Source organism: Equus caballus, chromosome 2, assembly GCF_041296265.1.
Source record: "Equus caballus isolate H_3958 breed thoroughbred chromosome 2, TB-T2T, whole genome shotgun sequence".
NCBI lineage: Eukaryota > Metazoa > Chordata > Mammalia > Perissodactyla > Equidae > Equus > Equus caballus.
In genome coordinates, this window is record NC_091685.1 from 97570017 (window position 1) to 97597861 (window position 27845).

At 46.0% G+C, this 27845-nt stretch overlaps 1 protein-coding gene across 1 annotated transcript in view; it reads right to left on the minus strand.

Moving 5' to 3' along the window:
* Positions 1-3177, minus strand: part of MGST2 (microsomal glutathione S-transferase 2) — a 30360-nt gene extending 27183 nt beyond the window's left edge. Inside the window, exon 1 of the mRNA XM_003364513.5 lies at positions 1092-3177. Within this exon, the coding sequence (XP_003364561.1) occupies positions 1092-1149 (58 nt within the window). The 5' untranslated portion in view covers positions 1150-3177. The remainder of the gene's footprint in view (positions 1-1091) is intronic.
* Between the last annotated feature and the right edge of the window lie 24668 nt (positions 3178-27845).

Below are 27845 nucleotides of genomic sequence, written 5' to 3' on the forward strand. Positions count from 1 at the left end.
CTTCTTTTTAACTTTTTTTTTTTTTTTGGTGAGGAAGATTGCCCTGAGCTAACATCTGTACCAATATTCCTCTATTTTGTATGTAGGACACTGCCGCAGCACAGCTTGATGAGTGGTGTAGGTCCACGCCTGGATCTGAACCACCCACTGGGCTGCCAAAGTGGAGTGCACCAGACTTCACCACCACACCACAACACTGGCCCCAAACGTGTATCTTAAGGTATAATATTTTCATACACTCACAAAACAGCCTGGCTAGGCAAGATATCGAGCATGTGTGCAGGCTGGCCTTTATCGTCGGCTGTGGCACCTTCGTGCTTCGGGCTGGCTGGGCACCCGGCAGTCAGAGCCCTGCCTTGCCTCCTGTACAAGCACTTCAACAAATAAAGAAATACACATCCCTGGTAAGAAGTCTTGCTCGCCAGCGCTCATACCCTTCTCCCCATTTAGCATGTGAAGTCAGCATTGTAAGAAAATATGAATTGAGCAAACGGGAGCCTCGTGGAGAAAGAGGCCTCTGCTTCACCAGGCAGTTGCGATACTGTATAATCCCGGTGGGGAGGCACTTTAAAATTTGGAATGAATTACTTCATCAGAAGCTCATATTTCTCAGGGAGATTTTTTTAAACCTGATAATCATAACTGCCATAGGCAGTTTATTTAAGAAAACACATTAATTAAAAGATCAGGGTTCAAGTAATCCCAGCCACGATTTATAAGCAGGAACTACGCTACCTGTGAAACTCTCGTAATTAAAATATATATAGCTCACTCCCCCAGGTTAGCCTGCTTCTAATGCCTATTTGCACCGGGCTGGCGGTTATAACCACGGACGAGGCAGAATCTCCGGGCTCGGAGGGCCCACCACGTCTCTGTTGGGAGAACTAATCCCTGGGTTGTTCCAAATCTCTGCCTCTCCCCAGAGAAGGAGGCACTGATGGCCCTGAACAGACTGTGTGCTCCGTGGAGCACACAGGGCCACCAGCAAGTGAGAAACTCAACGCCAGACTCCCTCCCTCTGCCACACACACACACACACACACACACACACACACACACACACACACACACACGCTGCCCGGGACTCTTACTTTGCTGACAGGCAGAGAGGAGAGAGACAGCAGCCAGCAAGATTGAATTCCCAGCCATCTTTCACACGGAACGTTCTGGTTCACGGAACTATTTGTAGAAATCGAGGGGAAGATAACAGAGGCACTTTCAACTTTGCGATGCTGACCCTCCTTATAAGGTAAACAAAGCTAGGGGAGGAGAAAATAAAGGAGGATTTGAGAGGCTGGGTGACCTTTGCTCTGGAACTGGAATCAGGAAAGCAGGCGGGTCTGGGCGGCCAATCACAGATCTTTATCTGGCCTGGGAGCTGCTTCCTGAACTTTCTGTAAGTCTGTTTCTTCGCCAGCCCAGGGCTCTGGCTCAGCTGTGGGCTTAGCCCTCCAGTAGCAGCACCTGCAGTTAAACCAGCTTTTCAGCCACTTTGAAACCCATCTCCCCTCCTTCTCTTCCAACCTCTGGACTCCTGTATTCCCCTCCCTGGCTCCAAATGCTAATTTAAACTGATTCTAACTTAACTCCCAGTAAATGGCAGACCCAGGATTTGAACCCAAGTCCAGCAGATTCCAATTGTGCCTTATCCTCTGTACCCCACTGTCACCTTGACTCTCCCATGATTATAGAGACCATCAATTTTTTTAAATTGAGACAGAATTGATATATAACATTGTATTAGTTTCAAGTGTACAACATAATGATTTGATATATGTACATATTGCAAAATGATCACCACAATAAGTTTAGTTAACATCTATCACCACACAGTTGCAAATTTTTTTCTTGTGTTGAGAACATTTAAGATCTACTCTCTTAGCAACTTTCAAATGTACAATATATTGTTGGTAAATTATTGGTATGGTCACCATGCTGTACATTAAGTCCTCAGGACTTATTTATCTCATAAGTGGAAATTTGTAGCACAGATTTTTAAAAGATAAACTAGGATCTATGTCTTGAGAAGGAAGAGGGCTCTCGAGAAAAGAAGTGGCCCAATATTTCCAGTTGGCACCTATAGGACACATGGTGGTAGCCCACATGGTCTCCATGCCAGTCTAGGGTCTCCCCCTTGTCAGAGCAATGTCCCCCCGACCCAGGGACAGCTGGTCCCTCCACAGCCGGGGCCTTCTTCTGCACACCCCATTCATAAGGGCCCCTGCCCTCTGTCAGCACAATCATTTTGCTCTTTAAAGATGCAGCTTCCTACAAAACAAAGTTGGGGTCCCTTCCTCAGCCCACCCCAGCTCCTTCCACGGGCCTGCACCTGGGCTCCCAGCCTGGACACTTCCTGATGACACAACCTTGGGCAGGATTCCGAGCCCCAGTTTAATAAAATGCACTAATAAGGGCTGAAGGGAAGTTTAAATGAAATAGGGCTGTAATGAGGATTGAATTAGTTGACATTTATAAAGCACTTAGCACACGGCGCCGGAAAAAGCGTTCTGTGCATTTGTCAAATAAACACCAAGTATCTCAAAAGTCCTTAGCGTATACTGTACTTAATGTTAAAAGATATTTTTTATAAGGTAAAAATCATGCCGCTTGTACAAATATAAAATGAAAACACATCAAAGATTTTATTGAATTCATTAATGAGGGAACTAATACGATATTTTAAACAGTTCAAAGGAGAATCTAACACATATATAGTGTTAAGAAAACAACATTCAATCAAGTAAATTTTAAAGATCTTATTAGCTTTATTCAGCAATTCATAAATCACGTGGCATCCAATCTAACAGAGAGAAAGGAGTTCACCAGGGCTGGCCCGGTAGTGTAGTGGTTAAGTTCGCACGCTCTGCTTTGGCAGCCCGGGGTTGGCTGGTTCGGATCTTGGGTGTGGACCTACACACCACTCATCAAGCCTTGCTGTGGCGGCATCCCACATAGAAGAACTAGAAGGACTTACAACTAGGATATACAACTATGTACTGAGGCTTTGGAGAAGAGAAAAGAAAAGAGGAAGATTGGCAACAGATGTTAACTCAGGGCCAATCTTCCTCACCTAAAATCTTAAAAAAAAAAAAAAAGAAAAAGGAAAAAAGGCCATGTTCAGCCTGCAGACTGCCAGGGTGCAGCTTCTGCTTTAAAAAAAAAAAAAAAAAGACAGAAAAGAAAGGTGCTCTGATGAGCTGTACAAAATGAAAGACTTTTACAAGCAGAAAAGAGCAGGAGCAAGGAAATTATATTTGGTAAAAAACAAATTGGTCATTGCAAGAGTACTTTCTTTAAGGGGATGGCAGGGGGTTATCAGGTGGATTACCTCACTAGTACTGATCAGCTGATTCCTGATTGACTGGTTTAAGATTCCATTTCTGGGAGAGCTGAAACTATAATTAAGTCTCTGTTTGCTGATGTGGTGCTGAGCACAAGCAACTCCATTTTGGGCCTGTTGTCTTGTTTTTAATGATAGGGAATATGGAATGCTGAAATTAATTTACGAGTAGTTGCAAACCAGGTGTGCTCACAGCACCCTGCTGGTCTCTTCAGGATCCCTCTGCTCTCATTTTTTCTTGAAATCATTGAAGACTAAGATTATGTAAGAAGACAGATGCTAGAAGTCCAGGACAGCACCCAAACTGTCTTCTGTATTTGATTTCATGGTTTTGGCCTTCAGGATATGGCAGGGACTCTAAGCTCAAGCCAGCTGCCCTGAACCCACATCACCATCTACTAAAATAACCTCCCCAAATGACAGGCCTCGACCGAGAGGCTTGGGCTGGGCCTGTGGGCAGGCAGAGGCTCTCCGCGTAAGAAAACTGCTCCGAGAAAGAGAAATAGCAGAGGGGAGAGCTGAATGGGGAAATGGGGCCCTTGGCTGATGGCCACAACCTTTGGGTGTTTATAACTCTTGTTTTGAGAAACCCCGGTACATCCATACTAGGAAACTAGTTTTAAAAAAACAAACAACTCGGGAGTGACCTTCTTTGGCTCCCACCGAATTCCCTTCTTCCTATTTTCCAGACAAGTCCTGAGATTTCCTTCCAACATCTCCCAGCCAATTGGGTCCATCCCCAAATCCAGGTTCTAAGAGATGGTTGACACAATGAAAAAAAAAAAGTACCTCAAGTGCTTTGAACCCTGTGGATTCATGCGTAATCTGCTTTAATAGATCTGAAAGTCAACGTAGATCATTTCTGCCTCTACGAATGTATAAAACCATGGAGCTTTGGATAACGAAATGTTCATCACCTTCTGGGGTGATAAAACTTTCAGATGATTCCACGGTTGACATACTGCCATAGCACTGACAGAAAACAACAAAAATTTGAGTTTCTCTGTATATTTCCCTTGAAAGTACTCTGCACTCCCTGGGCCCTCGAGCCCTGGGTGGGTGCAGAAGAGACAAGACCTATTTGTGGAGAAGGCCATTTTACACAAAGATCCTTCTGGTGTGTGTCCCATTCCTTACATTTTTGTAAGAAAAGAAAAACAAGAGGAGAAACAGCATATTGATAATTATAGTAATGTGTTTTTAAAATGCTTATAATACCACATATGCTCAAAAGGAATCTCTAAGGGTTTCTGAGAGTTTAGTTGATTAGTTAATCATTGTTTTTTATGAAAATTGTACTCTGGGTAGGGCAAAACAGAGGCCAACATTTGGCAACATAAAAACAACTCTGAACCGTGTGAAAGAGCTGTTGTCATGAAATGTAAACTCTAAATGTATCTATTTCTGTATAATTTTGGTAATAGATGAAAAGAAATTATATATTTAATTATAGAAATGTTCTCTCTCTGATCAATTGCCCCCCTCTCTCTCCTCGCCCCAAATTATTCCCTGGCCTCACTTCTTTGTTCTATCCTGATTGCTCGAAAATGACAGCTTGTCATCCTGCAGCATCTCCTTCCCAAGGATGCCCAGGAATAATCAGGGTGATCACAGTGTCAACGACAAGAATACTCTTGATTGACAAATGGACCCTGTAAGGCTCTCCATGAGTCTAGGATTTATTGCATTGTCTTTCTGGAAGTTCTGACCCATTGAAGAATACAGTAACAACATAGCAAGTGTTTAAACAAAGCTCAGATAAACCAAATTTCAAATTATGCCCCAACCTACATGTTGCAAAAATTTAGAGAAGTGCAGCAATCCTGCAGAATATTTGCTCCCCTTTCAGAAACCAGAGTACTTTGCTCTGTGACCCTAGGTGTGGAAAACCAAGATAAGGCAGGCCAAGGCATTTCCCCTGTTGAGGAGGCCTTTGCTCTGGGATGGGCTGGGCATAGGGCAGAGGATTACCGGTGGGTTACACCAAGTCTTGGGCGGAAACTGCCTGTCACTCAATACCAGGAATGTCCCATCAAGGCTCAAAGACAGAGAGAAAAGAAGAGCAGAAAGGAGAGGAATGGACGATCAGTTCCCAGGGTGGTGTAGGAAAGAGCACAAGCTTTGAGCTAGTGATCCAGGCTCACCTCCCTGTGTAGTGCTGGGTGAGTTCTTAAACGTCCTGGACATGTGTTCTCAAAGGGAAATATAGTCCCAATCATACAGAGCTCCTCTGATGAGTTAATGAAATAACGTGAGGGGAGCAAAGTGCACAGAACCAGGCCTGTGGCAGGCTGTCCAAAAGTCCTCTCTGCCGCTCGCCCCACGCCCTCCAGCCCCGGGAGGGCTCAGAAGAGACAAAATCTATTTGTGAGGAAGGCCATTTTACAAAGCCCCAGGTGGTCGCAGAAAGCTGTTATAGTTTCTGAGACTGCGCGGATTTCCCAGAAGAATGGAAACTGAGTATTTGGATTGCTTCAAAATGGCTTTTGACAGTAATAGAAGGTCTCCACCTGAGCTGTCTTCAGTTTACGTAAGGCTTAGGAGAGGATAAAGTAAAGCAGGATCTAGAGGCTGCAGAGGAGAGTTAGAGACCCTCATTCTTGACAACTCCGAGCACATGTGGCCCTCGTCACACACACACACACACAGTCACACACTCACGTACAGATTCACACATTCATACACACACACATTCACAAACACACACACATTTGCACATACTCACACATCCACACTCATATACACTCACACCCACGCAAAACACTCATGCGCACATTCAAAACACCATCCCCCCCACGCATACATACCCATGCACACTCACACACTCATATAGTCACATGCACACACACTCACTCTACACTCATGTCCCAAAGGGGGATGTGTAAGCTGAAAGTTTAGACCTCAGAACACATATTCTCATGGAAATAATATTATAAATGGTGGCCATGTTTCCAGGTTACCACACATTAAACAAAATTTTAACCTGTGTGAGGGAACATACTGCATATTGTCAATTGAACAATAAAAAAAGGAACAAGCCTAAAAGAGGTTTGCCTCTTTGAGTTCATCATTACCAACGTTTTTTTTAAAGATTGGCACCTGAGTGAACAACTGTTGCCAATCTTCCTCTTTTTTTATTTTTCTGCTTTTTCTCCCCAAATCCCCCAGCACATAGGTATATATTTTAAAGATTTTACTTTTTCTCCCAAAGCCCCCAGTACATAGTTGTGTATTTTTAGTTGTGGGTCCTTCTAGTTGTGGCATGTGGGATGCCACCTCAGCATGGCTTGACGAGTGGTGCCATATCCACGCCCAGGATCCGAACAGGCGAAACCCTGGGCCGACGAAGCAGAGAGCCCAAACTCAACCACTCGGCCGCGGGGCCAGCCCCCCTAACTTCTTCATTGAATCTTTGGAAGGAAGTACTTTAGAGCAGGGTAGTTGGCATGAGCACTCTGCCCTGCCTGCCCTGCCCTGGGAGGAGAAGCCCAGGGTCTCTGGGAGCCCAGCTCAGAACCAGATTCATAGCCTTGCTGAGACAGAACAGCAGGAGGTGGAGAGCCCTGAGCCCAGACGGCTGAGGCACACCGATGGGCCCAGGGCTCCTGAGAGGGCCTTGCTCTGATGGGGCCTCTGATGTCTACCCCCCAGCTCCCAATTCCAGCCGACAGAAGGGAAGGTCTGGGCCTGGTGCCAGGCCTGTGCCGACCACCATACAGAACCGTCTCAACTAATCTGCACAATCAAACAATGAGGTACATATTTTATTCCCAACTTTCAGATGGAGAAACTGAGGCTCAGAGGTTAGTGACTTGCCCAAGGTGAGTCCAACCCAATCCTGCTGACCCCGAGGTCTTTGCTCTTGACTTTGGCTGCACATTGGAATAACCTAAGGGTCATTAAAAATACTGATGCCTAGCTCTCCCCACACACAGCGATTCTGATTTAATTGGTCTCAGGTTCAGCCTGGACACCTGAACATTTTTAAAGCTCCCCAGATGACCCTAACACACAGCCAAAGTGGAGAACCACCATCTTAACCAGTATTTCTGTGTGGTCCTCACCACCCACTCCTGTCACCTGAGGTGACATAAACACACAGGTTTCTGGGCCTCCTCCAGGATCCATTACTGAGCATCCATTTCATGCTGGCGAAGCACACACAGCCTCACACAACTCGCTCAACACTCCTATGAGGCTGAAAGATATTCCCATCTTACAGATAAGGGAACTGAGATCCAGAAGCCCTCCAGAGCTTGCCTCGTCACTCAATCTCACTGCTTCCCAAAGAGGAAAGATCTTACATCCTCTTGAGGTGGGGGTGGGGGGAATGAGCGAGCTGGTGGAAGCCAAAGTAAGCATCAGTGGAGCCCAGGAAGGAAGAAGAAGAGTATGGAAGGTTCTGCAGTGGCAGGAGGGAAGAGGTGAGGCTGGGAGGAATGGGACCCTGTGGGCCCCAGGGTGCAGCCCAGAAGGAGTGTAAGGAGATTTCCTTGGGAGGAATTCCTGGGTGCCTGTGGTGGCGGGGGAGAGACAAACATGGGAGGGAAATGGAAGCTGAGACAGAGGAGAAGGGGTGCTCCGAGGTACCAGCAGAGGTAAGTCTGGTTGGAGCCTGCATCTCCGCTAATTACAGGTCGGGTCCGCCAGTACTTGCCAGTTAACTGGCTTTGATGTCCATCTAGACCGCTGGTTTTCGCATTCGAGTCACCAAGGGCGCTTTTTAAATAAACACCAATTTAACTGAAAAATCTCTTGGATTTTGTGACACCGGGATGGCCAACTACTGCCTGGGAGAACTTAGTGAGATTTCTATGCACCAAAGGAAGAGAGCTTACCCCCTCTGAAGTTAAACCATGTTTCTCTTCAGCCTGTCCTTAGGTTTAAATGTTTTCTCGTGCATTGCCGGGTTCCTTTCTTAGGCATCTTAAGTAGACGTAAAGGAATCCAGCACAGATGGTGCAGAGCGATTGGGCTGCTTAAGAAAAAGGCGGGTACTGTGGTTTCCCTGAGTGTCTCTCTGGGGCTTGTTAGGGCAGAAGGAAAGGGCATCTATCTCCCTCTTGATGAGAAAATACAAAAGGTCGCAGATTAAGAACAAACAGTTAAAAGCAACTCTTACTTTGAAATGTAGCACTCAACCTGTCTGGGCTGACACGCCAGACAACAGTAATTGCAACAAGACTGTTATAACATGACTCAGGAACACTGATCTGAATAGACCGTAGGCCAAGCCGTGTCCTGCAGAAAAAGAAATGTAACAAATCAAAACACAACACCTACCACCCTGAACAGGAAACCCCAGTGTAACACCAGGAGGCATGGAGCCTGTGACTGTTTTGTTCTGCTACCTGAGCAAGAGGATAAAGAATTTCAGAGATTGGATGCTGGTTCTCTTTTCTTTTCCTTTCTTTCCTTTCCTTCCTGCTCTCCCTCTGATTGTGCTTACCTGTGTTTCTGGGACTTCATCAGCAAAGCATCCTCAGAATTTCAGTCTCTGGCTGGTCCCAGCCAAACCTATCTGGCACCAGAATTCCACACAAAAAGGCTTCATCTGCCCTTCTACGCCCTCTACCTCCATAAGCCCATTTCCCATTCTCTTCTCAGAGGACCCACCGGCTCATCATCTCATTTCATCCCTAATCTGCAACTGGAAGATTCTGAACAGCTACACATTCAGAGCTGCAGCTGTGGCTTAAACTTTCTTTCCATCAAGAGATGTTATATTTTGTCAAGCCACTAGGGGGAGTAAATCCCAGGGTTACCACAACTCGGGGGCTGCAACGCCTCAGGAGGAAGCTGGAGTCTCAAGACCAGCCAGCCTGAGGCTGGCGCTCAGCTACAGCTTCCTCCTCTGGCCTTCCGGGGGCCCCCAAGAATGCACATCAGCAAAACTGGAACACATTAGTTAACAAAAATTGTTTGCCAAGATCATTTCTAAACAATGCCCTAAAAAAGGTCAAGTTTTCAGAGATAAACATATTGACTATTTCCAGCAAGAGACCGGTGACACACAGGAGCTTCAAATCACAGGAGGCAAACTCATGGTGCTTAAATGTGAAATAACAGGATTTAACCCTTAACGCGAATCCACCCAAAATTAGACACAAACCAAACAGACTTTGCCCTGGAGACTTAGGTTCCATCAAGAAAGGGTTCAAAAAAGGACACTGCATATTTAGCACCCCTGTGGGAGACTGCAGGAGACAGGCAGGAGTGAGAGGTGAGAACAGACAAAAGCAGCCCCATTTCATGGATACAACAGCAAAGGTAGGAGATCTCATTTTTTTGATAAATATTTTGAGGAATCAGATACCACATATTGGACTTTGATTCGATCCTTCAATGCACCTCTGGCTTCTAGAGTGGTTTGGTGAAGTTAAAAAGTACTCTGCACGGCACTTTGCATAAATTCTTTGGGAAGGAGCAGGTCAGAGAGCCGGGGAGATTCTTGGGGTCAGGCAGACAGTTTGGCTGGTAAAACATCAGAGAATGAGGCCTTCACCCACACCCAGCATGAGGGTCCCGCTTTGCAGGGACAGAGAAAAATCTCAAGCATGGAAAGGAAGGACTCTGAAGATATTTCCAAGAATACGTGTAAGTAGTATTTGCCCATTCATTCATTCATTCATTCCTTCATTCATCAAATTCACCGAGCGCCTACCACATGCCAAGCTCTGTGCTAAGTATGGGGATACAGGGCTGAGCAAGACGACAGCAGCCCTGCTCTTGTGGGGTTTACAGAGGAGTGAGGACAAGCATTAACAAAGCTTCCAAAGCGAGTTCACTCACGATCATCTTGATGAGAGCTCTGAGAAGTAGCCGGTGCCGTGGAGCACACAGCAGGGGGCTAACGGGGTTTGGAGGCCAGAGGAGTCTTCACAAATGGGACATTTTAGCTGAGGACTGATAATAAAGTGTCAGCTAGCCGAATGGTGTGCAGGTGTGTCTGTTGGGGGTGGACAGGTAGGAGAAAACGGGATGTTCCAGGCAGAGAAACAGCAGCAAAAAGGCCTGAAGAGGGAAAGACCATGGCATGGTCAAAGAATCCTGAGAGGAGCCCAGGGTGGCTGTGGCACAGACACCTGGGAGAGGGGAGCGTCTGGTGATCAGGGCCGGCCCACACAGGGCCATGATAGGTATGCTTACTTTAGACCTGGGGTTCTCAACTAGGATGATCGTGCCCCCCACACACATACCAGAGACATTCTGCAATGTCTGGAGACATCTAACTTGTTACCGCCAGGCAGTGAGGTGCCACTGGTACCCAGGGGGTAGAGGTCAGGGATGCTGCTAATATCCTGCATTGCACAGGATAGCCCCCACAACAAAGAATCACGCCACTCAAAATGTCAGCAGTGCTGAGGAGGAGGAGTCACTAAAGGGTGTTAAGCCGGGAGATTTTGCGGTGAGATTTGTTTCAAAAAGATCACTGTGCTTCAGTGTGGACTGATGAGGATCACCAGAATAGACATAAAGAGATCTGTTAGGAAGGTACATTGTGGTCTAGGCAAGAGAAGATGGTGGCCTGGCCTAGTGGCACATCAGTATGGGTGGAGAAAGGGGAATGGATAAGAAAGACTTTTTTTTTTCGTGAGGAAGATTGGCCCTGAGCTAACATCTGTATCAGTCTTCCTCTATTTCGTGTGTGGGATGCCACCACAGCATGGCTTGAATGGTATGTAGGTCTGCCCCCGAGATTCGAACCCATGAACCCTGGGCCACCAAAGCAGAGTGCACAAACTTAACAACTATGCCACCGGGCCGGTCTCAAGAAAGTTATTTAAAAGAACAAATCAATCGGATTTGGTGACAGATTGGTGGTGGAGGGCAGTTTGGCCCACGCTCTCTAAAGCAGCAAGAGCAAGAAGCAAGGCTTAAATGCTGAGGCTTTATTTGGACAGTACAACACCAGGGCAGCCAGAGTGAAGGAAAAGGGCAGAATGACGGGGAGCAGTGTGTTTTCACCCGGACCACGGCTTCAAACGAGCTGAGATGAGACACGGCTAGTCAGCGAGCAGGCATCCCCAGCTAGCCGCCCAGGATGTCTTTGGATAGGCTGTGGAGAAACTTCATCTCAGAACGGTCCACAGGAGGGAGAAGAGAAGAATTTATCCTCTATCTCCCGTCTCTCATTAGTCAAAGTTTCTCTCTGTAGCAGTTTTAAAACATATCTGCAAATTCTTTGACATTTCTCCCCTCATGAGCCAGGTGCTACATCTTCTCTTGCGAATTTGGACTGGACTTAATAACTCACTCAGCCAGAAGAACACAGCAGAAGCGATGACTTCCAAAGCTAGGTCGTAAAAGGCCATGTGGCTTCTGCCTTGCTCACTGGAGCACTTGTGCTTGGAGCCCTGAGCGGCCCTGGTACCCTAAGGCCAGATGGGGAGCCCGTGTGTAGGGGCTGTGGTCGACAGCTCCAGCTATGGTCCCAGCCAACAGCCAGCGTGAACTGCGGGACCCGTGAGTGAAGATCCTTTCAGGCGCATCTAGTGCACAGCCGTGGAGTCACCTCCAGCCATTGAGTCTCCCCAGCTGTGGCCTCAGCCATCGAGGAGCAGAGACAAGCAAGTTTTACTGTGGCCTACTAACCCACATAATCCATGAGCCTAATTAAATGGCTGTTTTAAACCCCTAAACTTTGGGGCAATTTGTCACAGCTGAGTAGTCACTGGAACAATCTCCTTATGAGTTAATGACTCAGCCTGACAGGTTGCATCATTTGGTCCCTTTGATGTCACCCCAGGCCCTGTGGTGTGGCACTTCACACAGGAGCCAAGGACACCGACTAGTGGTCCTCAGGTGGCAGATTACAGATACCCCACGGGGAGTAAGTCGGCCACAGTGGAGCTAAGGTGGAGCATGTGGCTGAGGATTCAGGAGTGAGATGAGGTCAAGAACATTGGACACAGTGCCCTAGATATGTCTGATAAAGGGGTAAGGTAGAGGGAAGGCAGGAGTCAGGATTCCCATGTTTCTTGTTTCTGACTTGACCAACCAGGTAGATTAATGATGGTGCAATTTACTGAGATGGGAATTAGATTTAAAAAGGGAGCTCCATTTGAAGTTTCTGTGAGTCCATTGGATATGGCAAGAAGTGGGAGCCCAAGTCGCCAAAGATGGTCAAGGTCATTGATTCTAAGACTGCAGGGCCCCAGGGGGGCTTAAGGGTCTCTCTGACTCTTCTTTCCCATGTGATGAATATTTTCCAGGTCTTAGGTTGGGACCCTTGCCCAGCTGAATCGTGTATTTCAAGAATAGAGTGGTAGAGAAGACGGAGGTGGCCCCCAGGAAAGCACATGGCTTCTGCAAGAGCCGCCAAACATAGAATCATGCCCTACACTCAGGGGAGATGTCATCAGATTTATTATTTTTTTTAATGTGTGGGGAAAATGTTTTAGTTCTTTTCAATTATGTTGGAATCCTTTCTCAATATGCAACTCTCCTCTTCTCCCTCTCACCTTCAACCCAAATTGCAAATGTTCTACATGTGTGTAATGTTAGTCTGTTTTACATTATTTAGATAATTGGTGCCTTTCACTCATGTTCTTGTCAATGTTGCTTTAGCTCATGGACTCATCATATTCCCGGGCCTGGAGGAGATCTCAGAAAGTAATAGTGTAAAACAGTCACCTGTGCCCGGATGCCTAAGGTGATGGGAGCCCACAGCCTCCTGCTCCTGATTGTGGGAAAGCAGGGTCCTCTTCTGAAACAAGAGGTCACGGTCAGGCCTGAGGACACCAGCTCTGATTCCCACCAGGGCAGGGCCATGGGCCTCCCACGACCTGCTCCCTTCTGTTCTCCCAACACACAGGTTCACGTTCTTCCAGAACCTCTCCCAATCCACCCACTAAAATTTAAAAGGCAGTGTCTATAGCAGTAATAACTTTTGATTATTACAAAATTATGTAAGGGGAAAAATACAAGGAGGAATGAAGAAGGTTAGAAGAGGTGAAGCATTTACTGAGGCACCACGTTCCAAGTATTGTACTGTTCTGGGGCTTTTACCGCAATGAATCCTCACAAAATCCTGTTGGTATTAGTGACCCATATTTTTTACACGAAGAAACTGAGGTACAATGAGATTAATTAACCTGCCCAAAATTATACAGCTAATAATATGCAGAGGCCACTTTTGACCCCCGTCCAGTGCTCTTTGCACTATCACTTTCTTCCCAGTAGTCTTTGTATTCACCCCTCTACCACTTTTACAGAACGGAAGTTGTTTCTCTAATAAGTTTGCAGGGAGACCGGGCTGTGTGCACAAGAACGATTGCACCTCTCCCGGAGCGCCACCAGATGGCGCAGTGAGAGGCTAAAATCCGGCTTCTTTTTATCAGTGCGCTTGGCGAGACAGAGAAGCGTGGGGGAGCACAGCTGCACAGAGCATGTCAAAACAGAGTTCTATTTAGGAAAGTGAAGCCTGCTGCCTGGCCCCGTCTCCCACCGGGATCCTCGGTTGGCTCTCCGCAGACTATAAATGAGTTTGCTTCTTTCTTCCTGCCCCATCCTACTGCTAACCCACATCGCTGGTTCTATTTTCTCTCCATCTCTGACACAAGGGCACTCGTCCCGCCCACATCAGGGAATAGTGTGTCCTGAAGAGAGAGGGCAGCAGCTGAGCTGGGTGGTGGAGAGAATTAAGGCCTGCAGTCCTTCCCCATAGCAACTGGTGGGCCACTTCCCAAACATATCCCTTCACACCCACTTACCCAACACCACCCCCCCCCCCCAACACATACACAACATTCACACAACACGCACATGCTGATCTAAGGGACCTGTCTTTGTCTGCTCAGCCTGCCATAACAGCGTATCACAGACTGGGTGGCTGAAACAACAGAAGTTTACTTTCTCACAGTTCTGGAGGCTGGAAGTCCAAGATCAAGGTGTAGACGGGTTTGTTTTCTTCTGCGGCCTTTCTCTTCGGCTTGCAGACGAGCTCCTTCTCTCTGAATCCTCACATGGCCATTTGTCTGTGTGCACATCCCTGGCGTCTCTCTCTGTCCTAATCTCCTCTTCTTCTTTTTTTCTTTTTTTTTTTTAATTTTATTTATTTCCTTCTTCTCCCCAAAGACCCCCGGTACATAGTTGTATATTCTTAGTTGTGGGTCCTTCTAGTTGTGGCATGTGGGACACCGCCTCAGCATGGCCTGATGAGTGGTGCCATGTCCTCGCCCAGGATCCAAACCCGCGAAACCCTAGGCCACTGCAGCGGAGCGCACGCTTAACCACTAGGCCACGGGGCCCGCCCTTAATCTCCTCTTCTTCTAAGGAGCCCAGTGAGATCGGATTAGGGCCCAAACTTACAGCCTCGTTTTACTTTAATTACCTCTTTAAGGCTCCATCTCCAAATCCAGTCACATTCTCAGGTACTGGGGATTAGGGCTTTAATACATGAATGGGGGAGGGGGACACAGTTCAGTCCATAACAGCACCCAATCACTTAGGTTTTAAAACCCAGAGTAGAGGGCAGAATTTTGTGCTTAATTTTGACCCCGAGAAGTCACAGGAAAAGTCATAGGTCACAATATGCTCATGAAGTTCACCTCATGAACTTCATCGATTGTGTGATGTTAAGGATAAATATGGCTGAAACAATCCAAGGAAAGGCAAAATTGCAAAATGGCAGCCCTGATGGATCTGGCTTGCAGTCTCTAACTGATGCTCTAACTAGAGCACCACCAGGAGTCCACTTCTCTATGAAAGCATCATTTCCCCTCATCTCTCTCCTTTGAATGCCCTCCAATAGAGAGCACTTCTGGAGGTCACAGAACTCCCTCATCCTCTGGGATGGGTCTACCTGGGAGATGGGTCTTGGATGGCAACCAGGATCTACCTGACACACCCTACCTGACACACACCTGGCTGTAGGGTGGCAGAGTTGTCCCCAGGGTGAAAATTCAGGCCAGAGGATCTGTTCAACCTGGAAGCATCCCAGGCCAGGCTACATGGTGCCTCATTTAGAAGAAAGTCATAGAGAATTAAGAAATCCCAAAGAAGCTGTCCCTTTCCAGAGGGAAAACTGCAGAAGAGAGACAAGGAAAATGCCTAGTTAGAGAATAAAGAAGGCAGCTCCTGTCTGACTGTGGCCAACAGGCCTGACGTTCAGAGTCTAGTTCCTCTAAGCTGGGGAGTAATTGTGTGGTCATTTTGACACCTATGTTTCTCTAGCACCTACTTTTTCCCAGACCGTTCCCCTTCCGCCTCAAAGGGCAGACTACCTCTAATCTGATAACCTGCATAATTCTCAACCCACTCTCTATTTGGCCCTCTCAAGGGCAACTTGCCATCTTCAAGATGTAAGATTTCTGAATTCGAGTGTTATAACATGGTCAAGTAAATTTATAGGATGCTGCAGCCACAGCTGGGTATATGCAATAGGTGTGAGTCCAGCCTCAGACTCCAGATCTGACATACTGAGGCAGGGGAGGTGAACTGGTATCCAGAATAAGAGTACATTTTAGTGAGATATATTCCCTCCATTATGAAAGTGGTCTTTTGTAATCAACCTGCAACCAGGGAACTGGCTGATTATTTGGGTAACAATGACGATCTCTAGGACAGTTTTGCTTCTCATCTCTGCATCTTCAGGCTCTGTTAGCCTAGACATTTTAGTTCCCAAGGGAGGAATGCTTCCACCTGGGGACACAACTATGGTTCCATTAAGCCAGAAGTTGAGACTGCCATCTGGCCATTTTGGGTTCCTCAAGCCAGTGAATCAACAGAGAAGGGGGGTATGTACTGGCTGAGGAGATCCACCCTGATTATCAAGGGGAATTTGGGATCCTGAGGAGCATGTCTGGAATGCAGGAGCTCCCTTAGGTGTCCCTTAGTACTCTCATGCCCTGGATTAAAGTCCCTGGAAAGCTACATTATCAGGACTGCTAACCTGCAGACCTTTTGGGAATGAAGTTTTGGGTCATCCACCAGGCAAGGAATCATGTCCAGTCAAATTTGCTAAGGGCAAAGGAAATATGAAATAAGTAATGGAAGATGGTAGCCGGCCCTGGTGGTCTAGTGGTTAAGATTTGGCACTCTCACCATCGTGGTCCAGATTCATTTCCCAGTTGAGGAACCACACCACCCATCTGTCGGTTGTCAGACTGTGGCAGCTGTGTGTTACTGTGGTGCTGAAAGCTATGCCACCAGTACTTCAGGTACCAGCAGGGTCACCTATGGTGGACAGGTTTCAGCAGGACTTCCAGAATAAGCCAGACTTGAAAGAAGGACCTGGTCACCCACTTCTGAAAACATTGGCCATGAAAACCCTACAAATAGCAGCTTGGAGGTAGGAGGTGATGAGAAGCTGACGTGAGTTTCAGTCTATCCTCATGGGTTCCAGCTCATCCTTGGAGGATCTAGTGTGTCTTGCTTCCTCCCCTCACATCCGTCTTCCCTTCCCATGGCTGCCCTATCGACGTCAGTCCCCGGCAACAGAAGCAACAGCCGCAGATAGACTGGATAACCAGCTCCCACACTGCACAAGGTCAAACTCCTATAAAATCCCTTAACACATATGTCTGTTGCTATATACTGAATGTTTGTGTCCCCCAAAAATTGATATGTTGAAATCTTAACCCCCAATGTGATAGTATTTGGAGTTGGGGGGTTTGGGAGGTGATTAGGTCATGAAGGTAGAGCCCTCATGAATGGGATCAGTGCCCTTATAAAAGAGGTCCCAGAGAGCCCCCTTACCACTTCAGCCATGTGAGAACACAGTGAAAAAAGGTCCATGTATGAACCAGGACACAGGCCCTCACCAAACATCGAATCTGTCGGCACCTTGATCTTGGATGTCCCAGCTGAAGAACTGTGAGAAATATATTTCCGTTGTTTATAAGCCACCCAGTCTGTGATATTCTGTTATAGCAGCCCAAACTAAAAAATAGATATGTGTGTGTGTGTGTAAGTACGTATGTGTGAGAATGTGGCTTTCTGCTTCTCTCATTGAACTCTGCTGACACAGAGGAAGGATGAAAATGGATGCCAAGTAACAAAAGGAAAAAACTATGCCCAATCATGTCTTGTTTTTCCTCAGCTCTCTTCCTCACCCTGTCTTTGTATTCCTTCCCCAGCCCTGTGTTGCAGGAGGCTGACCTACACAGGCTGTGTATCCCAGGCTCCTCCTTCAGCTGGCTTCCAGCTTAGTTTAGCCAATGGAAATTCTAATCAGAGCTAGAAGGGGAAGGAGAAGAAAAAGCCAAGGAACTCCTCCCTCTTGTCTGCTTTAGGCACGTCTCTGGCCCCGTCTGCATCTCTTCTCTATCTCCATCTCTTTCTCAACACACCCACCATGGTTTCACCTGTCACCCAGTGACTTTGTTCCTGGGCACTGGTGATGCTGTCTCCATCTCTGTCTCTAGCCTAAGGATGGGAGAGTTTCTCGCTGTTGCTAATCTTTGAGTTGCCTCCCCAGCTCATTTAGCTTCTCAGTCCATCCATCTCTTATGGAACCAATTCCCTGTATTGGACTCCTACTGTTTTAGACACTTACAGTAGTTTCTTTTTGCCTAAATGGATCCAGACTGATACAGCCCACTTGAAGTTTGAGTTCATAAACTTAAAGTGAGACCAATCAGGATGGCATGTGACACTCAGCTCTTCTTCAGGTGTAGACACAGAGTAGACAGAAAGTTGGATTTAAGTAGGGCTGGAGTATTGCCAGGAAAAACTGATGAGGGGAGAAGGAGCTCAAGGTGATTTGAAGGATGGCCCAGAGATTCTAGGTGAGTTAGGAGATAAGTGAGATTATGGGAGGGTGAACAGCAATGCAAACCTTGGAAAGTCAGTGAGTTAAAAATCCAAGTGTGGCTGATCATTTTTAGAATGAAGGTGCTACAGGGAGTGAGCAGAAAGATCTGTAAGGATAATCAGGGGTTAGGATGCTTGAAATCAAAATTTTGGAAGAGGCACAGCAATTAGTGATGACAAGATACACGATATGACCAAGGGAGTGAGTGACTGCGACAGGCTGGAGGACAAGATCAATGAAAATGAGCAGATGAAAGAACTACGAGGTCAAGGTGTTGAATGGATTATCTACTGGATATTGAAAAGCCAATACCCACTCTAAGACTTCTAAAGGATTTGGGTCTCTCCTCTCTTGCTTAAACCTTGGAGAATGGGGATCCAGCTTGGTCTCTCCTCTTCTCTACCTACTGTCCTCTCCCTCACTATGACCCTCCATACATGGCCAACGTCACCCCTCCATTCCCCAAGCCCTGTTAGCATAAAGCTATTATGTGTAATAGACATTTACCAAATATTTGCAGATAAAAGGAGACCACAGCAGAGCATAAGGCTAAAAATAACTTAAAACTGAACATCACACATAAAATCCTGGAGTCAATAGGAATTTCTCAAGGATCATTTTTCCTCTTAGGTCCCAACCCTGCCAGTTTTGTTCAGGTCACCTCTCTCTATGGAGAATCTTCTCTACCTTTCTTCCTCTCCCTGTCATCTGGTCCCCCAAGCTCCCTTCACTGCAAGTCTCTGGGGTGAGGCTCTTAAATTCATGTACAGTGAATGCACAAGCCACACTTGCTTCCATGGCGGCGGGTGGGGGGTTAGCAGGGCTCCCACCTTTTGTTTCTAAAGAAAACAGCCATCAGTCCCTAAGATGAATTCTGCTCCTTCTCAAAAATACAGAATTGCAACAGCCATGGGATTGTTCTAATAAAGCAACTTTAACATGGTCCTATTACCCAAGATAAAATGATGCCCTGTAGACGACAGTGTTTAAAATCTGAAAAGCACTTTTCTAACTCAAATATAAGATGAGAGAAATCTCATGTACAATCCCACAGCCCAGTCTAGTAAGAAGACAATTCAAGAACTGAAGATCTGTCTGCAAGGCCCAGGCATGCAAACTTGGGGAAAGCAGGCTGAGGCTAAATGCAATGCTCAGTTGAATGCATGCTTGAATGAAGGAATGAAGGGTGGAGAAGTGTATATGATAGTGTGATTTATAGTGAGAAATATGCATTTGGTCTTCGTCCCAGTTTCTGGCATAGAGCTCCTAAAACCCTTGGAATTTCCTAAGTGATAAGAACAATGGGAGCATCTTTTGTTATAATATGTGGTCTTTTGGCCTCAGTTCCTGAAATAGCTCCACAGCCATAAAGGTGAAAAAAGTGTCTTCCTCATAACAAACCCCTTCAACCACACCTGAGCTTATGTTAAGGAAGTGACTTTTGGAAAGCCCCCTAAGGATGTGGTCTTGTTGCTAGGAGAACGAACCATGTGATTATAGAGGGTTGGAACTTTCAGATGCACACACACACACACACACACACACACACACCCCTCTGGGAAGGAGAGAGTGACTGTAGGTTAAATCAATCATCAATAGCCAATGATTTGATCAATCTTGCCTACATAATGAAGCCTCTATAAAAAACCAAAAGAGCAGAGTTCAGAGAGCTTCCAGGTTGGTGAACACATGGAGGTGCTGGGAGAGTGGCTCCCTTAGAGACAGCACGGAAGCTCCTCTCCCCTTCCCACATGCCCTGCCCTATGCATCTCTTCCATTTAGCTGTTTCTGAGTTATATTCTTTTATAATCAGCCAGTAATCTAGTAAGTAAACTATTTTCCTGAGTTCTGTGACCTGCTCTAGCAAATTAATTGAACAGGAGGAGGGGGTCATTGGAACCTCCAATTTACAGCCTCTAGGTCAGAAGCATAGGTGACAACCTGGACTTGTAATTGGCATCTGACGTGGGGGGAGGGCAGTCTTGTGCGATCTGATGCTAGCTCCAGGTACTGTCAGAACTGATGAATTATACGACACCCAGCTGATGTTGCAGAATTGATCAGTGTGGGAATAAACCCAGACATCTGGCATAGGAAGTGTTCTCAGTGGTAGTGGTGTGAGGGTAGAGGAGAAACACAGGAGTGTATTTTCCTTTACAGTGTAATACAAGAAGATGTTTAGTAGGCAGTTTTGGGGCCAGCCCAGTGGCATAGTGGTTAAGTTCACCTCTCCACTTTAGTGGCCTGGGTTCGCAGGTTGGGATCCCATGCATGGACCCTCACCACTCATCAAGCCATGCTGTGGCGGCAACTCACATATAAAATAGAGGAAGACTGGCACAGATGTTAGACCAGAGCCAATCTTCCTCACAAAACAAAAAAGGCAGTTTTTAGCCATCTAATAGAAAACATTTCAGAATCATGGTGGAAGCCAGGTGAGGTTGGAGAATGAACAGGAATGAGAAAATGGATAAAACAAGTGCACCTCTCCTTTTCTAGAAGCTGAAGGTGAAAAGGAGAAAGTGTAGTAGCCACTGAGTTCCAGCACTGCATGTCACAATCCATATTCTGCTCTGCTGTCTGGTTATCTACACACATCATGTCTTCAGGAGACCCTAACAAAGGACACTTCCTGAGCCTCCAGCTCTCCATCCTCCCATATGCCTCGGGCAATGCCAGCTATGCCATTTCCTGGGTGAATGTTTTCATAGAGTTTTAGGGAGAGAAGTAAAAAGGATAGGCCTGCAAACGTGGACAGAAGAGGAAGGAGATGTCTTATGGAGTGAATCGTGTCCCCCCCCCCCCCCCAAAATCCGTATGTTGAAGCCCTAACCCCCAATATGACTGTATTGGAGACAAAACCTTTAAAGAGGCAATTAGGTTCAATGAGGTCATAAGGGTGGGGCGCTCATCCCGTAGGACTGGCATCCTTATGAGAAGAGGAAGAGACCCGAGGGGTGCATACACACAGAGGAGAGGCCAGTGAGCACACTGAGAAGGTTGCTGTCTGCAAGCCCGGAAGAAAGGCTTCACCAGAAACCAACCCTGCCAGCATCTTGATCTTAGACAGCCAGCCTCCAGGACTGTGAGAAAATTAATTTCTGTTAAGTTCCCCAGTCTGTGGTACTTTGTTACAGCAGTCCAAGGAGACTAACACAAGACAAAACAAAATTAATTAATTAAGATAAATAATGATAATAAAGGGGGGAGCTTCATCTAGGTTACAGAACCTAGATTTTTCTTCACAATTTTGCGCAGGTCTGGCTCTAGCGGCATAACCGGAGAGGGAAAGGGAGAAGGGGAGGAATGCGGCATATACAGCTTCGTCACACAGCAGGACACTGGCTCCGCCCGGTCCAGCACGCCCACCGCCTCCCATCCTTCCCTCCCTCCCTCTCCCACCCTTTGCCGTCCTCGCTTCCCTGGACTTCTGGGGCTGGCTGTCAGACTGAGGCCAATACTCTGCCTCAGACAAAAGCAACTGTTTGAATTGGGAGCTCTCCGCCTTAATCTTGGGTTACTTGATAGTCCTCTCAAAGGTTCGCTTAGTTTTTAAATATCCCAGTTTAGATAACTAAAGTTCCGTGGTGGGAGTCGTGGATTTCTTTTCCTTCTGATTGATGCCAGGATCAAAAGCAGCTTTAGAGTCTTTCCTGTTGTTATCGACCCATCGAGAGCCCCTGTGCGCCAGAGGCCTCGCTCTGATCCCCTCAACGCCGGGGTTGAGGGAGGATTCTGCGAGAAGGTTGAAAACTGCGCGCAGCGTGGGTACCTTGCTTGTCTCTTCGCAAGCTTGTAATGGACCCGAACTGGTGTACCGCTCACCAATTCATTCCCCCTCCCTTCATTTCCAACCTTAGGGGGAGGCTGCGTTAATTAGTTAAACAGCTGTGCTGCCCAAAGGCTTCTTTTCAGCTGCAACGCTCATGTGGCTGCGTCCTTTATCACGGGCAGGTCACTGCTGCCAAGGGTGGGCGACGAAGGGCGGCCTTGCGAGGAACGCTTGTTTAAACAAGACCAATTTCCAGCCTACTTTGCAATGCAAATAATTACAAGAGCGTACCCGCCTTGCTCCTTAGAATTAGATGGAATAAAGATACTTTGGAAGGATATGGCTTGGTTTGTTTCCAGCCTTTTTCTCTTATGGCTAAAACCAATTTCTCCAGATCATCCTTTGGTTTTGCTGTGTTCAGAGTGTATATCATAAGGAAAATTATTCTACAGGAAGAATAGTTTAAAACAGGAACCACTTAATGTCGGGTTTTTTGCTTAATTTCTTTCAAATAGTGTCTTTTTAAATGGGTCTCTTAAAACTGCTGTGGAAATGTTATTTTTATGTGCCCAATTCTAGGCCCCCTGGGCATCTGGGCATCATTAGGTCCTCTTGCTTGCAGACCTGCAGGAGGTTAAGCGGGTCTTAGCATTTCTGTGTCTGGCCAGGTGCCTGCCAAGCGCACAGTAAGCACCCACTAAATAATTTCCTTGGTGAATTCTTTATGGTGCAGTTGCACTAATCTTCTGTCTTAGACTCTAATTCACACTATAAAATGTTGGTTTGGCCATTTTGTACATCCTTTTCACAAACGGGCGGTTCCCCTATATTCATTGCATTGTTAGCAGTTCAACCAAAAAGTACTGCCACGTGCTAGATGATGTTCTTCTCTGGTTAATTTAGTTTGTTGTTAAATTAATACTCATAAATATTACCAAGATTGCCAGTGTTCTGATAGTTCCTCTGCCAGTGATTCTCGAACTCCTAAGTATGGTGAAGGAAGCCTAGCTTTTTTTATCTCTGAACTCAGAAACATTTTTACAGATGAAATAAAACATGGTAAGAGGCAACACTGGAGTGGATGGAAGGAGTTCTGGGGCATTCCATTCATTCATCCACTCATACATTGACACAGGCATTCATTTGGACTCAGCCCTGCCTTAAGAAGACCAAACAAATAAACCAATTATTACAAGATAAAGTGATAATGATGGAGATTTTCATAGCTTTTTTATTTATTAAATGTCACCATTTGGTTGGCCCAGGAGCATCTTATACAGGCGGTGGGCTGTAGCAGATATTGGTACTCAGATAAGCCCATCTTAAGCATCGGAGCCCCATGGCTTTGGTGGCCTCACCTCTTGTTCTGGACAGGAGGCAGGTCAGAGGAGCAGGGATGCTGGCCAGGACTGGGCACAGAGGAGCTGCATAGCTTGCTACAGCACTTTAGCCAAGGCCCAGAGCAGGCCTCTTGTCTGGGTTTCCAGGAACAGCTGCCTCCTTACCATTCCAAAAAAAAAAAGCCAATAAAAGAGGCAGGTTATCTAACAGGTCACTAGCAAAAGACTGTCCTTTGGAATAGTTCAACCCTGATCAGTGCTGCGTGCTCAGTCATCAGCTATGTGGAAGAGGCACAACCACAGCAGACAATGGGGATGGGAAGAAAGCCAGCCCCTCTGGCAGGACTTTTAATGCTCAAATACAAGGGTGGCTGTACCCCCAGGAGCCCCACATTTGGAGGCACAGAGCCTTCCACTTAATCCATCTTGGAGGACAATTCGTCTTGAGCAAGTCCCTCAGAGGTAGGCCTGTGGGGAGCTGCAGTTTTTAGTGCAATGGGAAAGACCTGGCTTAAGGGGGCCAGGGCGGCCGTGGGCGTGTCTTAATCACACCCACTTTGTTCCAAGCGAATGTTATCAGCTCTTCAGAAAACCTTTCAAGAGAATCAGGCGAATCAAGTCAAGCTGCCCTCCTCTCCGTGTGTCCTGGTCTGTTTTCCCATGAAGGACATGAAACCAGCAGCAGCAGGGAGGGAGGAGGCTCTGCACAACCTGGCTTTCTCCATCCCACTCCACTCCATCCTTCTGCTTCCCATCCATCACCCTGAAGAAGTCACTTTCTGGAGTAAGCTGTCTTCATCCTGTCACCTCCAAAATGGCTCTGTAGATGTGTGATCCAGCCCTCTGAGGTGCAGGATTAAGGTTCCAAGGAGGAGCAGGAGAAATCCAAGAGAGAATTCAATTCAACTCAAAGAGGGGACAATATTCGCCTGACTGTGCCAAGGGTCTCACTTTCTCCCTGACCAAGACAGCCTTACTGCTCCTTTCCGCTTGAGTAAAAATTTCAGACAGGCTTCTTCCTGACCTCTCTTTTCTTAGAGCATTTTCATTCGAAAACTTGTAATTGCATATTCTTCCTCTGCCCCTCTGAGATATATGTAAATCTTAAAAAGTCTCCAAGAGTTTTAGAACCTAAGAACGTCTTTCTCTAGGACCTGGGGACCATCTTTTTGAAATGTAACCATCAAAGCAGATGGCTCTACTACCTCTCAGTCTCACTGGGAGGATAGGAGCCTAACTTCAGAGGGACACTTTGCCCCAAGTTGTAAAACTACCTCCTGTTATAAAGATAGGAGAAAGTTGTTAGTAAATACAAATGGCCTATGACCTGCCCCGCCCCCCCCCCCCCCAAATCCTTCAGTACTTTTCCACTAACCCTCCCGCCCTCCTGGCCTCTCTCCCTCATGCAATAGCCTTGAATAAATCTTTCCTCACCTGTTGAACTGTCTGGTGCAATCTTGGCTTTGACGTCTCCTTCCTCATTCCACCAAAGCCACCTCATTCCTCTGTAGCAGTGGCTCTCAAACTTGGGTGTCTTTCTGAATCACCTGGAGGGCTTGTTAGAACATAGTCTCTGAAGCTGTAGGCCTGGGGTCCGGCTTGATACATTGCCAACGTTTCCAGGTAAGATATCACTGGTCCAGAGACCATACTTTACAGTGTGTTTGCACAGACTGTCTTAACCCTCTGAGGCCCCTGGAGTTAATGGGGGCCCCAGTACAACGTCCTGTAGTGTGCTTATTTCTAGAGCTGATGGAGATGCTTCCTTTCCCACTATACTCTCCCCCTCTGTCCCTTTTTAATATGTGCTTTTCCTTTCCTCTCTGGCCTTATTCCTTCCTTTCCTTCCCTCTCTTTCCACTCCCAGGTCACAGGAATTCTCTTCCAAGCAGCCTTCTCCTTCCAAAAAAAAAAAATAGTAGCTTGCTACTCCTTAGGGTAGCCCTTAATCTTTCCATCTTCAAGGCTGTAGTTGTTTTTGTTTGTTTGTTAATTGCCGACTCCTTCTTGGAGCCCCCTTGGCACTCTGCTTCCCTGGGGATGGGGGAGGGGGCTTCCCTCATACTCCCTGGTTACTTAGCAACTTGTCTCCTTGCTGACAAGTCACCGCCCCTTTAGAGATGCCAGCTGATGTGCTAACAACAAAGGGAAAGTGACACCCCTGCTCCACTTCCCCTCTTCGAAGGCCTCCCTGTTCATCAACACTGTGATAAGTGGCTTGCTATGGGCAGGCCCCCCCGATGCCCCCTTCCTGATTAAGCCAACCGCACTCCTCCTCCCAGGGATCTTGAAGCCATGGCAGCTTGTCAAGTCTCCGAGACGCTGGGTATGTACTGGGAATTTCAGATTTAATCCCTAATTACATCTAGCCCATCACCTTTGTAACAGGAGCCATGATAGTCTTTTCATTGTGGTCTTCGAGTCACTGGGGCCCTGTGGAGAGCTATATCCATATTCATGCATGTGTTTTCTATTTTGCTACTATATCCTCGTTAGACTTCAAAATGAAGGGAGCTTTTCTTTTCTCCTGCAAAAGCATTTATGAAAGAAGCTGTTTGCTTAACACCTGTCAAGCTCCCTCCATTACCATCCTTTGTTCCTTCTCTACACATTCATGAATTAACTGCTTTGGGCCCAGGGTTGGTAACCAAGTTTAATTTATCACAGAAGACACAGACGCCCCCAGGTAGTGCTTGTATAATGGGAAGTTGGTTAATCCTGGACCAACTGTGGAAGGAAGGTTTCTCAACCTCACTTTCTGGAATCCTGAAAGAGACGGTAGAATATGAAAGGAAAAAGGGAGAGAGATAGAAAAAGAAAAAAGTGAATTCCACTCTTAAAAAAAAAAAACGTATTCATAGCAACAGTACTTACAACAGAGAACAATAGTAAATTACCCATATTCCTGATAGGTGAATGTCCAAAAACATCAGTATGGTAATACAACAGAAGATCATTAGATCAATTTTACAAATGGTAGGCCATTTATACAGACCATTCCAATCATAGAGATAAATATACCTTTAAATATACATAATGCATGCAACATATAAATATATGTGACACATATTTACATATACAGTAATTCAGAATTCAGTAATTCAGAGGAAAAGAATCCAAGAGGGCTTAAACGCACTGGTTAGATACATGCAAAAATGTATGTGACTGTTCAGAAAAATTAGAAGAATATGTGAAAAGTATGAATAGTATAGAGCTTCACTGTCCAATATGGTAGCCACTAGCCACATGTAACTATTGAGTACTAGAAATGTGGCTAGTCTGAATGGAGATGTGTCATAAGCGTAAAATTAGATTCAAAGACCTAGCATGAAAAAATATATAAAATAGCTCATAAATAATTGTTATGTTGATTACACATTGAAATGACCTTATTTTTAATGTAGTGAGTTAAATAAAATATATTATTAAATTAATTGCACTTGTTCTCTTTCCTTTTTTAGTGTGGTTACCAGAAAATTTTAAATTAAATATGCGGCTCACATTTGCGGCTTGCACAATGTTTCTATTGAACAGTGCTACTTTGGAGTTAAATGTTTATTAGGCTCTTTTTCTTATACAATCGCTAAACTTCTTGTTCTGTTTGTATTTAAAAGGTGTATGAGTTCTGGAATAAGGGGTGATTGGAAAGCAATATTTCCATTAAGACTAGTTCTAAGGCTGGCTTTCTACATCCTGTAATAGACTAGACAAATAAAGGAGGTTGTGGCTTCCCTGGGAAGATGGGAAGGAGTGAGGTGTGGAGGAAGGGAAAGGAGGTGTGGAGAGGGAAGGAGGAAGGCCATATACTTCAGAGGTGATAGTGTCACTGAGACAACTAAATGTATAGCCTGGCAAGAAGAATAGGTGTCCTCCTTCTAAGATGTCACTTGTCACTCTGAAGAACACTTCCTTCCCAAAACAACTCTTTCCACTGGCCTGTCAGCTTGACCTCTGGAGTTGAGAAATGTCCCTCTACTGTCCTCAGAGGAAGAACACATTCGTTAAACTATGAGTCAATTATATATCTTAGTGTCGAATTTATTATTTCTGTCATTTATGTGTTTGATTTCACTGTTAGAATTCTTTCCTTCAGGATTATATGTTGACCATAGATTTTAATGGTGGTAGGTGGGAGTGGGAGTGTGGCAAGCAGAGCAGTACTGGTGCTGAGGATGGGGACAAAGGCATGGGAATGGGGACTTGGCAGAGCAATGAGGCAAACTCACCTACCTAACCAATCTTTAGCTACGAATAGTCATGGGTGTGTGACCAGGACATTCTAGTAGCCAGAGGAGTCCCAGCATGTGCTCTCACAAACCATTTGGGAGAGGAGGTGATAGCAAAATAAGGCGTATTCTTCATTTCAGAGACTCTCCAGACTTAAGAGAGAACAGTCCTTGTATTCAGGCCTGATCCTGCTGGTGGCTGCCTTGGGGGCCACTGTCATTACCACGGAAAATGCCCGCAAACTAACCCATGATCACAGAAGCCTGTTAAACCTGGAAAAACTTCTCTTTTTTTTCCAATAGAAAAAAAAACCCATAGAATAACATTCCTTATTAAGAAATTGTTATTCAACTACTGTGTCCTATTTGTTTAATAAACATTAATTGAACTCCTACCAGTAACATCCAT